This window comes from Hypomesus transpacificus, chromosome 19 (genome assembly GCF_021917145.1).
Source record: "Hypomesus transpacificus isolate Combined female chromosome 19, fHypTra1, whole genome shotgun sequence".
Lineage (NCBI taxonomy): Eukaryota > Metazoa > Chordata > Actinopteri > Osmeriformes > Osmeridae > Hypomesus > Hypomesus transpacificus.
In genome coordinates, this window is record NC_061078.1 from 12010852 (window position 1) to 12024956 (window position 14105).

A 14105-nucleotide genomic window follows, 5' to 3' on the forward strand; every position below is an offset into this window, starting at 1 on the left:
TACCAGATGTTTTGGGGGATTACTTCCTGAATGCACTAGGGGGCAGATGTACTTCCTGTTTAAAAAGTAATTGTATTTCTGCTCCATGAAAGGGTGTAAATGTGAGAGGTCTCATTTTGACATCTATATGTGAGAGGTTTCACTCTCAGTAGGGTATGTAAGAGGTTACATTTTCAGCTGTGCTTGTGAGAGGTTACATTTTCAGTTGTGCTTGTGAGAGGTTACATTTTCAGTAATGATTGTGAGAGGTTACATTTTCAGTTGTGCGTGTGAGAGGTTACATTTTCATTTGTGCGTGTGAGAGGTTACATTTTCAGTAATGATTGTTAGAGGTTACATTTTCAAATGTCCGTGTGAGAGGTTAAATTTTCAGTAATGATTGTGAGAGGTTACATTTTCAGTTGTGCTTGTGAGAGGTTACATTTTCAGTTGTCTGTGTGAGAGGTTACATTTTCAGTTGTGCTTGTGAGAGGTTACATTTTCAGTAATAAATGTTAGAGGTTACATTTTCAGTTGTGCGTGTGAGAGGTTACATTTTCAGTAATGATTGTAAGAAGTTACATTTTCAAATGTGCGTGTGAGAGGTTACATTTTCAAATGTGCGTGTGAGAGGTTAAATTTTCAGTTGTGCGTGTGAGAGGTTACATTTTCAGTTGTGTGTGTGAGAGGTTAAATTTTCAGTTGTGCAAGTGAGAGGTGTTCACTGCGGTATAAGAGAGGTTCTCACTCATGAGTATGAGAGGTTCTCACTTGTCATTGTGTGAAGTTCCATTTTCACTACTATACGTGAGAGGTGTTCAGTAGTGAATGTGAGTGTATTTCAGTTTGTGAAATAGTAGTGTTTCCGAATAAGGTATGTAACATTGGTTGGGCTGAAAATGGCCCGGGTGCTGTTCTATGCCCCCTGATGCTTCATGTGAAATTGTCCCAGGAAAAAACTCTAGGTTTTCTCCTTTTATGGTATGCTCATGAATACAGTGCCCTCCAAAAGTATTGGAACAGTGAGGCGAATTCCTTTATTTTTGCTGTAGACTGAAAACATTTGGGCTTGACATCAAATAATGAACGTGAGACCAGAGATCAACGTTTCAGCTTTTATTTCCAGGTATTTACATCAGGATCTGATGCACAACTAAGAAAATATCACATTTTGTTTGAATCCACCCATTTGTCATGTGATCAAAAGTATTGGAACAGATATACTTAAAACATATTTAAGTGAATAAGACTTAATATTTAGTTGCAAATCCTTTGCTTTCAATAACTGCAGCAAGTCTGTGACCCATTGACGTCACCAAACTTTTGCATTCTTCCTTTTTGATGCTTTCCCAGGCTTTCACTGCAGCCTCTTTCAGTTGTTGTTTGTTTTGTGGGGTTCCTCCCTTCAGTCTCCTCTTAAGCAGGTAAAATGCATGCTCTATAGGGTTTAAGTCTGGAGATTGACTTGGCCAGTCTAATACCTTCCATTTCTTGCCCCTGATGAACTCCTTTGTTGTTTTGGCAGTGTGTTTTGGGTCGTTATCTTGCTGCATGATGAAGGCTCTGCCAATCAGTTTGGTTGCATCTTTCCTTAAATTGGCAGACAAAATGTTTCTGTAGACTTCCGAGTTCATTTTGCTGCTGCCATCATGTGTTACATCCTCAATGAAGATTAATGAGCCCGTCCCAGAAGAAGCCATGCAAGCCCAAGCCATGACATTACCTCCACCGTGTTTCACAGATGAGCTTGTGTGTTTGGGATCATGAGCAGTTCCTTTCTTTCTCCAAACTTTAGCCTTTCCATCACTTTGGTAAAAGTTAATCTTTGTCTCATCAGTCCATAAAACTTTGTCCCAGAATTTTTGAGGTTCATCTCTGTACTTTTTGGCAAATTCCAGCCTGGCCTTCCTATTCTTCTTGCTAATGAGTGGTTTGCATCTTCTGGTGTAGCCCTTGTACTTTTGTTCATGAAGTCTTCTGCGAACAGTAGATAGTGATACCTTCACTCCTGCCATCTGGAGGTTGTTGCTGATCTCACTAACAGTTGTTTTAGGGTCTTTCTTTACAGCTCTCACAATGTTTCTGTCATCAACTGCTGATGTTTTCCTTGGTCTACCTGTTCGACGTCTGTTACTTAGTACACCAGTAGTTTTCTTCTTCTTCAGGACATTCCAAATGGTTGTACTGGCTATGGCCAATGTTTCTGCAATGGCTCTGATTGATTTTCCATCTTCTCTAAGACTCACAATTGCTTGTTTTTCACCCAAAGACAGCGCTCTGGTTTTCATGTTGTTTTCACCTCTGAATACAGTCTGCATAGACAAAACCTATCTTACCCAAACTGAACCTGAGTGTAGACATTCAGTGGTATTTATTGATTGAATAATGTATGTAATAGGACACACCTGGGCAACAAAACACACCTGTCAGTCACATGTTCCAATACTTTTGCTCACGTGACAAATGGGTGGGTTCGAACAAAAAGGTGATATTTTCTAATTTGTGCATCAGATCCTGATGTAAATACCTGGAAATAAAAGCTGAAACGTTGATCTCTGGTTTCACATTCATCGTTTGATGTCAAGCCCAAATGTTTTCAGTCTACAGCAAAAATAAAGGAATTGGCCTCACTGTTCCAATACTTTTGGAGGGCACTGTATATATATATATATATATATGAGCTGCGCGCTGATTGGTTGGTTTACAACGAATGAGGCTGCGGAGCAAAAATGCAACACGGCCAACAGCACTCACTGAAACATCGAAGGTGGAAACTTGAAATATAACATACAAATAAATCTATTGTGTCTACACAACACTGTTTTCAACAGATAGACTAGATATCATTTGAAATTATTACGTTAGTTGTTTTCTACTTCTTCTGTCGAAGCAAACAGATCGCCTAAAGGCCGATTTATACTTCTGCGTCTCCGTTAATGGACAGACGTAGTGGACAGAAGTATAAATCGGCCTTTAGGTGGGTAACATAGCAGCACTACAGCTTAGCTTAGCTTTTCTTGAATTGTAGATTTACATGACAAAACAGGTTATTTATTTGAATGAAACACAGTTAAGAACATGAAATAACTTTAGCCCCATTGCCAATAAACTAAATCATCACACAATCTACCAATGCTAGATATAGGCAGGATACGTTAGCATTGCTAATAACTGTTAGTGACAACATCATACTACAGCTTGCGGCTGTGATGAACATAAGGTCGGAACAGCACCTCTTTTCAGCAACAGCTTCATAGCAAATCCTGCTTTACATTGTCCCAGGTTTTCAAAACTGTCCTCTGTGAAATGGTTTGAGCAAATGTGTAATTGAGGGTCGAACTGCTCAGGGATCTTCTCATAGACAAACATCACAGCCCGTCGAGTGTTTGGTTCCTTGGGAAGACTCTGGAAAAGTGTCAGCATTCCCTTTACAGGCTGGAACACTGCATTTACAACCTTAGTACACTTTCTATATCCTTGAAAAACGTTCTTCTTTGTAATTCCGTGGAAGTACACAGAGCAGCACTCACGCAAATGTAGGGGCGTGACAAAGGTACAGACCAGTGCCCAAAAAGGTGGAGCTTTTCAAAACCTACCGTTTTACAGCTACATTTTTAAATTGTGAGATTTGTACAGGAAAGAGGTGTCAATGGACTTTGGGGTTCATTGTATATCCATTTTACCCACTGAACTGTCGTTATTCAACTGTGACAAGGTCAATTTGGTTTTGCAATCAATGACCACTTTAAATCTGGTTACTTTGGGAGGGCTAATTATGTAGACTGGCCAGTGGTTGACATATTATCTATAACAAGCAAACAAAAACCGTACTTGCATATTCCATATTAAATACAATGACCTCAAAGCACGTTCACTCGCATGCACATGATAATCCATGATAATCATACAAACGTGCATAGTCAGTCCAAGACAAGAATGATCCTTGTATCTGCAGAGTGGGCATTTTAACAGTGAATCGGTGTGTCATCTCCTGTCCAGATGAGGATCATCTACTTTGTGTAGTGTTTGTATTTTGTGTGTGTGTGTGTGTGTCAGCCGCTTGTCAAATTTAGTCTCATCTAATCTGTGCTAGACTATCAAAGGAATGGCTGTGAGTGTTGGGTTGGTGGCAGGTGACAGCAGGGCTGCTACCTGTGTTTGATGTCAGGGACTGGGTAGTTCAGATTGTTGGGTCAGGCAGGAGAGAGATATATTTTAGACTGGTGCCGAATTAACACACTTCAACAGCCCTACTGTTGTCAGTGAAACACACAAATACAGATTTCTTGAACTATAGATGGTGCATAGTGCCCGTGATGAAATTGGTGGCACACACAGATTCCTGGGGGGATTAGTAAAGTCTGATCTGCCTTACTTTGCCTTATGGGTGCCCCTTTTCACAGCAGAGGGGCAGAGTGCTAAGGCAAGGCCAGTCGGGTTGTTGACAAACTTTTGAAACCTCAACCCACCTCTAATACACCAAGAACCACCAGGAGAGTGTCACCTAGGAAACCTCCAGAATCAGAAAGGGTTTTAATCGCCATGAAAGTTTACACAGACAAGGAATTTGTTTTGGCAGGAAGGTGAATACATTAAACATATAGGAATCTTAAAAAAGTGAATATGAGATCTAACTATACTAAAGGTACATAGACTAGCAATACTTAGAATTAAAATAACATATACAATAAAATATAAAGTTGCCATAATTTACAATATAAAAATACATATATTACAAAAAATATAAATTGTATATTGTAGTGCAAATTTCAATGTGTTTAAAGACATTAAAGTCATTTAAAGTCAGTGTGAACCCGTGGCCTTGTTGAAGAGGCCAACAGGAGTCTTCGTCTGTAACGTTCCAATGCAGCAAACAACTTGACTGGTTGAATGTTCCTTTTATTTTCAGCCGTCAAAGGAGCTTTCTGACTTGCTCTCTGTAAGAAAAGAGTACAGGGTTCGTACGGTCATGGAAAACCTGGAAAAGTCATGGAATTTTAAAATGGTTATTTCCAGGCCTGGAAAAGTGCTTGAAAAAAATTTAATCCCAAAAGTTTTGGAAAAGTCATGGAAAGTTGTTATGATCATATTTTCATGTTGTTCATTTACGCTGAGTTTTAAATAATTCACATGCGTTTAAAAGAAATACGTTCAAAATATAAGCAGGCATACGTTCTCATACTAACTGAAAAGTTAGATGGCCATAGCAACAGTAACTCAGAGAAGCGCGAGGGATCATTCAAAATGCCAGGAAAGTGTAGCTTTACCGATGCTTGGCTACAAATGGAAAGATACATTAAACAGACAAAGACCCGGGACGAGCAAAATGTCAGTTGTGTGGTGGAAACTCATTCGACATTTCAAACATGGGAGAGGCGGCATTAACTAGCCATTCCAAAGGTAGCAAACATCAGAGCACTGCTGCTAGCAAAGCTACAGCAGCCCGGTGATGGGTGCTGCTAGCAAAGCTACAGCAGCACCCATCATCGGCTTTCTCACCACAGCAAGGTCCACTGCTACGCCTAGCAGCAGTCCTAACTGCGGAGGTAATGTGGACTGAAGGGGCTTATTTTCCCGACTATGACCGGCGTTCTATACATTATGCCGCTTATTACACGGCTACTCGCCAAAAAAATAACTTAACACAGTGTGTCTTTTTACAATTTATTTGTTACCGTTCGTAGTGTTGATCAGCAGAAAAATAGTTTGACGTTGAACTTCATAGACTTTGAACATTCTTTAGGCTTCAAATCAGCTGACGTCGCTAAGCAACGGAGAGCGCTGGGGTTGAAAAGTTACCGGACTGCTTGCGGAGTGCTACGAAAGATGTGAATCCGAGGCAAAAAGGCCACTTCCCTTGACAGCGGTCAAATATGCATAACAAAGTTCAAATGTAAAAAAATTGTTCACCGCAGAACGTTGGGAGGCCCCATTTAAGTGAATGGAGCATTCTACAGTATTACGAACAGCCGTGTAATACAATTTTTTTACGTATAACCCAAGATTTCACAAAAAGTTTGGTCATGGAAATTTGGTTTAAAGTCATTGAAAAGGCATGGAAAAGTCATGGAAATCCGTTGGTCAAAATGTGTATGAACCCTGAGAGTAGGAGAATGTTATGTAACAGCCGTATTCCAAAATGGATTATATAAATTTTTCCCCCTCAAAATTATACACACAATACCCCATAATAATGATAACGTGAAAAACGTATTTTTGAAATTTAGATGTTTCTACAACTTGATTTGGAGTCCACCTGTGGTAAATTCAGTTGATTGGACATGATTTGGAAGTGCACACACCTGTCTAATATAAGGTCCCACAGTTGACAGTGCATGTTGTAATGGAAATTTTGGTCATATGCATAGATGTATGTGTATGAAATCTATAATCTTCTATGTTCATTGGTAAGAGACAGGAAGGGAAGATAATTAAGTTGAGTTCAAAGGAATGTGAGGTGCTGATGGCTCTGTGGGCAGCTTGCCCTGGGGGATGGGTGAAGCATTTTATATGGCCTTCTGTCCTCTGGTTACTGTAAGGGGTCAATGAGACAGTTGCTCTGAACTTTAGCTAGAAGGACTGTGTCCTGTTTCATTGTTTGTGTTAATTAAAAGTATTGTTTGAAGATGGTCACACAAAGGACAGTTGACCATTTGACTGGTCAAACCCTGTGGCTTTATTATCTACTGCTCTGGAGAGAGCTGTGACATCAAAGAACTTTGGGACACACCGGAGATGTATTGTTTCAAACTGTCACTAAGTTGAGTTAGCCAATCACAGAGTTTGCTACATTGATTGATTGACCTTATAGAATGCCATTTGATCTTAAGTTTATATAAGGCAGTGCATGTGTGACGGTTGGCCATCACTCCTGCGAACGACCTGTGTGGATGGCACCTCCTTCGTTGAGACTGATCAGCAAAGCTTTGTTTATGTAATTGTATAGTCTAAATAAATTGTATTAAAACCATATCCCTTGACTATTCAGATCTACACAGTGCCACTCGAATTCTTCCTTAGCAATGTCAGAACACAAACCAAGCCATGAAGTCCAAGAAGTTGTCTGTAGACCTCTGAGACAGGATTGTATCAAGGCACAGATCTGGGGAAGGGTACAGAAACATTTCTGCAGCATTCAAGGTCCCAATGAGCACAGTGGCCTCCATCATCTGTAAATGGGAGAAGTTTGGAACCACCAGGACTCTTCCTAGTCTTGGCCGCCCGGACAAACTGAGCAATCGGGGGAGAAGGGCCTTACTCGAGGAGGTGACCAAGAACCCGATAGTCACTCTGACAAAGCTCCAGAGTTCCTCTGTGAAGAGAGGGGAACCTTCCAGAAGGACAACCATCTCTGCAGCACTCCACCAATCAGGCCTGTATGGTAGAGTGGCCAGACGGAAGCCACTCCTCAGTAAAAGGCACATGACAGCCCGTCTGGAGTTTGCCAAAAGGCACCCGAAGGACTCTCAGACCATGAGAAACAAAATTCTCTGATGAAACACAGATTGAACTCTTTGACCTGAAGTCTGGAGGAAACCAGGCACCGCTCATCTCCTGGCCAATACCATCCCTACAGTGAAGCATGGTGGTGGCAGCATCATGCGATGGGGGGGGATGTTTTTCAGCGGCAGCAACTGGGAGATTGGTCAGGGATGAGGGTAAGATGAAGGCAGCAATGTACAGAGACATCCTTGATGAAAGCCTGCTTCAAAGCGCTCTGGATCTAAGACTGGGGAGAAGGTTCATCTTCCAACAGGACAACGACCCTAAGCACACTGCCAAGATAACAGTGGCTTCGGGACAACTCTGTGAATGTCCTTGAGTGCCCCAGCCAGAGCTCGACTTGAACCCGATTGAACATCTCTGGAGAGATCTGAAAATGACGCTGTGCACTGACGCTCCCCATCCAACCTGATGGAGAGGTCCTGCAAAGAAGAATAGACCAATTTTTTGTTTGTAAACATTTGGGATGCGCGTGCAATGTGGTTGCAGAAAACTGGGAAATTATAGCATTTATGATGGCAAAAGGACCACACGGATAATACAAATCAGTGGTGTAGTGGTAAAAAAAGAGGTGGGTAAACTATAAATTCTGTGATCAGGTGGACCACAATGCGTCACCGGTAAGGTGGGTCACGGCCTACCAGCATATGTGTATCCTGATGACATTGCTATAGGTTATCATTTGAAAGTACCAAGGGTATCACTGGTTGTTCCCTCATAGGTCACACAATCACTATTCAATTCATACATTAATCTAAGTTCTTGTTAAAAAGCCTCAAGAAGGAATAACATGGGCTCAAATCTCACATGAAGGTATACTGTATGTAGCCCTGTAAAGGGAAAAGTCTTTAACCTGGTGCAGGCTAGGCTAGGGCCTTTGGAAAACTGTTTCGACATGCTCCCTACATTAAACCAGCTGCCTATAAGTAATTAATCACAACAATGCCCAGAGTGCCTCTTTGTCCACTTTAGGTGATGGCTTGCAGGGGCGTGTCTGTGTGTCTGTAGCTCTACTGTGCTTTACCAGCCTAGATTTCACATACTCCATAGGGTTCCACTTTGACAATGGAGTACCATTCAGGTTAACAAACATCAACGGTGAGATATTTTCGATCAGGAGTCTACATCTCAGTGGACACATGATGATATTCATTAAGCTGAATCCTCGCTCACATTCTGCACTGCTCACAGGGATCAGGCTGAGAATGTTCGAGAGAGGGGACAAGTCTTCAGGTATCAAACTAGAGTCGTCTTTGTAATCCCTGAAGCCCTCAAGCACTTTCCTTTGGTCAAGCCTGTGTGAGCTGTTTGATGCAAGCTTCCCCATACTGCTCATGTAAGAGAACAGGCCAGTTTTCTGGATTGAGAACTTTAAAGTGATCAAGCAAATCTGTATACTGAGCGGTGTTCTCAGCTGATACGCCAGGGTGTCTGCTTGAGCCATTGCTGAACAACCTGTCCTCCAGGTTCCCAACAAGTGACTGAAAGAACACTGATGAGTCTATCTGTCTTACCCTCGGACTGGTTGTTAAGGGAATGCCCTTAAACTCCTGTCTCTCTGTAGCTGTAAGAGCTTCTTGGCTTTTATCACCTGGAACGGTCATCATGGATGAAATAATGCGAATGGTTCTTCTCATAAGTTTGTCTGCTTGTGTGAGTGTCATTCCTCTTCCTTGTAAGTTCAGGGAAAGGTGTGCAATTTCCTCTAATGTGTCATACATTAAGACTAAATCACACAGGAATTCTTGCGTCTCCATTTTGGCCATCAGACCCCTGTACATAGCCTTGTCATTTTCATCTTGTGTGCCATCCACAGAAGCAGCAGTAAAGTGCCGATGCAAAGCTTTGTACGAGTTCCATACAGCCTTAACTGCTCTGAAGCTGCTGGCTGCCCATCGAACATCAAGGACCCTCCCAAGTTTCTGCAGATGTAGTTCAAGTTGTTGTGCATGCTGAGACAGTTTGGTGACCTATGGTAGAGTGTGTAAATTTTGTCTAAAAATGATGTGAAATGGTGTTGTTGTTAACATGTTTGACTGTATCTCCCACGGCCAATTCCAATCTGTGGTTGAGGCAGTACCACACTATAAGATTTGGATACATCTGTTGTAGACGGGTAGCAACCCCAGATTTCCTCCCTAGCATGGCACTTGCTCCATCACAAGCAAAAGCAATTAAATTTGCCTGGATAAAATGTTCATCCAGTCCCCAAGTTTGGAGGCACTGAGGCAAACTCTTTGTAATATTCTCAGCTGACTGGCTTTCCAGCTCAACCAAATCGAGGAATATAACTGTGGACACATCATCTATTACGGACGTTAAATACACTACTAGTGCCGATTTCTTGCTAATAGTTGTGGACTCGTCAATTAAAACACTGAACTCGTCAATTAAAACACTGAACACTGGTCTTTAGTTAGTATGTGGTGCAATATTTTCTGTCTCATTTTCTTTGCTGTTTGATCAATTATACCTTTTGCACTATATCTGGAATGGAGAGTGGTGCCCATGTTATGACCATTTTCTTGCTGGAGCACTACCAGATCCTCGTAGTCTGTGTATGGCCTGTAGTTCTTTGCTAGGATGTATGCTGTTCGAAACAGTGAGGCTGTCTTCTCTGCTTCCTCCTCCACTTGTTTTTGAAAGGTAACATCAATTGTTTCCTTAACTGAGCCTGTTTCATTCATCATTTGCCTGCCTGAGAAAGCGACCTCCGTTAGCCAGGCTAGTTTTGCCCAATCACTTGGTCAGGCTATTTAAATGTATCAGGGTCAAGTGACTTTTGTGCATGCTAGTGCACAAGTGAAACGTAAATGTACTTGTCCAAAGGACAAGTGCCTCAAAAACTTGTCAAGCCCTGCAATCCAGTGGCCAGAGATATATGATGACCTGATCAGTTCTTCTTTTGCAACCGACATGCGCTTTGAGCCTGCTTGACAGTCGTGTGACATAGGGTGAAAATTGGTCTATTGGAGAAACTACCCAAAAATAGGTGTAACCAGGTTGTAGCATCATTCTCAAAAAGACGTGAGGCTGTAATTGCCGACAAAAGTGCCTCATCAAAGTATTGAGCAAAGGCTGTGAATAGTTATGTACATGTTGCCAATCTATAAAAAATATGAAACAAACCTTTTTCACTTCATCATTATGGGGTATTGTGTGTAGAATTTTCAGGGGGAAAAAAAGTGGAATCCATTTTAGAATAAGGCTGTAACATAACAGAATGTGGATGAAGTGAAGCGCTGTGAATACTTTCCGGATGCACTATATTAAAACCGTTGCTTAAGGTGCTTGCGACAGGATCCTATTCATAATTGCAACAGAACCTGGAGTAGACGGCATCTATGTTCTCTCCTTATGGGCCGTATGGGGTTGGGAAAAAAGGAGAGGTAGAGTCGACCTGGATCAGCTGTTCCTCTCTACATCCTCTCCTTGGAACTGTCGAGCTGAGATCAGCTCCCTGAGAGCTGTGTGTAGCTCTACCTAGAGTGAAGGGGAAGCAGGAGGCCATCTGGTCATAGGCTTAAAAGATTATTGGTAGTGTTTTGTGAGTGGTGAATTTAGAGCTGGTCTGGGTACAGGTCATGTGGAATTCTCCTGCTGGTCCAGGTGAGGGGCCTGAATACTCCTGTTCCCAGATCTGTTTTAAGTAGGGTCTCTGGGTGTGTTTGGGAGGAGCCTAACCCAGCCCTCCCAGTAATCAGACTTAATACATTTACTTTGGATAGTGTTGTTATTCAGTAGGGTGTGCATGACTTTGAGAGAATAATGGTGGTTGAATTGTGGGTGAGGAGTTTACCTGTAGCAGAAGGTCAGTGTATGACTGGTCTGGTCTGGACTAGACTGTAAGCATGGCCCTAGCTCTGTGACAGACAGCATGTTAGGTTTGGTTGGAATTCTCATCAACAAACGCTGGCTGGACCGAGACCACTGCGGTCACCACGCAGAACGCAAGGCAACAGGAAATGGAAGGGTAGGCTGTGTGTGTGGATATTAGAGGTTGTCATAGAAAATTGCATTTAGATACTGATGACCTGCAAAGTGTGGACTGGGTATAGTGATGGAGAATACTGCTAGTGTGGGCCCCCTAAAAGAATGACAAATAATTGGATATAAATACGAAAAAACAAAAAAACTGACGGGATAAAACGTTACAGCTGTTTTCCGCTTGCATACAGGCAATTTGCTTCTTTCTCGTCTCCTCAAAAGTTCAAATCATTTGGTTTGCGCAACATTGCCATTGTTATTCACACCTGACGATGAGTACAGCTGCTCTGAGTGATGTGTGTTCCCTGAAGAGAGGGTTTATTCTTGGGGTAGGGGTAGGGGGGTGGTTGAAATAATTGTTTAGGGGGGGATTGTTCGGAACCTCACATCCATGTGAATTTGTATTAGCTGTTCTGCGAAGGGGCTAGTCCTGTAATCTGATGCTAATGTATTTAGTATGATTCACTGCATGTAATCTGATTGGCTTGATCAAGTTGACTTATGTGGAACAGTGCTCACATTTATGACAAGTGAGGTTAGGGTAAGGTCTTAGCTACCAATCAGGTCCCCCCTCCAACCGGAAAAAGACAGGAAGTCATTACCCTACTATCAGTGCCTCGAGGCATGTTGCGGATGTTCAGGTTCTCTGTTGAGAATCGCCCACTTGTTTGGGGAGTGACATCACATTCTACATTTGTACTGTACTCCACTTAGGTTAGAATAGGTTATAGGGTTGGAACAGGTTTTATGTGCATTTAGGGTTAGTATAGTGTACTATTTATTGTTATCTGTAATTTAGGAAGTTTTAGTATTAGGGTTAGTATAGTCGATTGTTTATTGCTATCTGTATATTTAGGAAGTTTCACTTATTTAAGCTCAGCATAGATGTAAATTATGTTCCGTGTACTTATATGTTATGTTATGCCAGGTGCTTGTCTTGTCTTAAGAATTTCAGTGCCCAGTCTAACCTTGCGTTGTTCTGTGTACCTGATAAATAAAAGACTTGAACTTGAACGTACATTTCTATCACCAGTTGTCCCCTCGGGAGGGAAGACTGATAGTACAGTACTGAAACACACACTGTGGCTGATTCTACCGAATTCTAGACTATTGCCCTGGGAGATGACTGATATAAGGCAGAAAACAACCTGGGTATTTTCGTGAATCAGTAAAAGCCAATGTTTTATTCAGAATCTATGATGATCATTAATAGTAAGTTACAGATGTTGCAGCTTTGGCAAAGTTGTCCTGCAGTATCGGTCGACTAACTGTCAGCTGATGCAGAAATTCTATCCACCTTTTACTCATTTCTCATAGGCTGTAAGCTCTTCTCAAATGTCTTCCTTGTCTTCTTTCTCATTGTCATATCTTTTACCCTCCCTCCTGTTTGGATTTGTCAGTTGGATCATCTGCATCTCTCTCTCTCCTTTACTCTCCCTCTGTTCCTCCCCCGCTCTCTCTGTCTCTGTCTCTCTCGGGGCAGCCGGTCCAGCAGTCCACTGTTCTGCTCAGCCCCGCGGTCATGTTCGGAACACGAAAGACCTGGGATCTTGGCCACGCCCCCTGCCTTCAGGACCTCTGGAAGAAAGACGTCTCATTGGACGGTGAGCAAGTCTTAAATGTGGGGGCGGGCCAGGGCTGAACCAGTGTATCTGCATTTTTGGGTCTGCGGAGGAGAAAAGGAGGGAGACGTGACAGCACTCTCATTGAGAGAGTCGAGAAGAGGCAAGGGAAGAGAAGAGGACTGTGCAACTCGTTCCTGTGAGTTTGTTTTACATTCAGCTGAGGGAGACTGGATCCTTGAAGAAAAAGCTGGCACACCTTAGTGTTTACACATTACTGTTGTCTAAAAAATATGCGTTAAAGATATGGGTGTCCCTGTGTGTCTAGATGTGGCTCTAAGGCCGATCCCCTTAAAGCCACAGTCCAGGGGGCAGGAGTGCTAACACTGTATGTTTGTTTGCGTGTGTGGATGTGCATTGTGAACTAGTGTGTTGTGTCCCTGTGATAATGCGCTTGCAGTGCTGTTCATGGTGACTATGGAGAAGTTTGATTGTTCCTACTGAGGATAGACACAGACAAAACTATGAGAGGGTCAGAGAGCGACAAAGGAACATTTGAAAGGTAGCGTTCATGTCCAGAGGCTTTTGTATGGCCAGGCCACACTGGTGACAGGTCAGTGTTCTAATGAGTATATGTGTGTGTGCACTCTGTGAGACTTGGTTATGCTGTCAACAACTAACCAAATGCAATTCACATACTTGATTTCCAAGGCTTTATTCAATCTGTCTGTGTATCTGGTATTTGCATATAGTTTTAGGTTTTGGGAACTTCTTTATAGCCTGTAAGGGGGTTGCTGTTTGTGCATGTGTTTGATTAGCTGAGTACACATGGATTAGGTAAGCTTAAGACATTAATGATTGTTTATGCGTACAGTATTAGTGACTTGACGTACAGTATTACAGTGATTGGATCCTGTAGTACAGTGCTGTGATTGTTCTCAAGTTGAGTCTGGGTCCCAGTAGAGTTGACCAAGGTGAGCACACAAACAGACATCCACAGGGTTAATGTTTCACCTGATGGAGTCTTATCACTCCGCTTATCTAGCTTTTGCTTGTTTCCATGGTGCTCTACGA

At 42.2% G+C, this 14105-nt stretch overlaps 1 protein-coding gene across 10 annotated transcripts in view; it reads left to right on the forward strand.

Annotated features, from left to right (window-relative positions):
- Positions 1 to 14105, forward strand: part of kifc3 (kinesin family member C3) — an 82588-nt gene that overhangs the window by 49551 nt on the left and 18932 nt on the right. For 9 of the 10 annotated variants that reach the window (XM_047042638.1, XM_047042636.1, XM_047042640.1 and 6 more), the window contains one exon: positions 12953 to 13073. In XM_047042638.1, the coding sequence (XP_046898594.1) occupies positions 12992 to 13073 (82 nt within the window). In that variant the 5' untranslated portion in view covers positions 12953 to 12991. The other variant, XM_047042634.1, reaches the window with a different exon arrangement.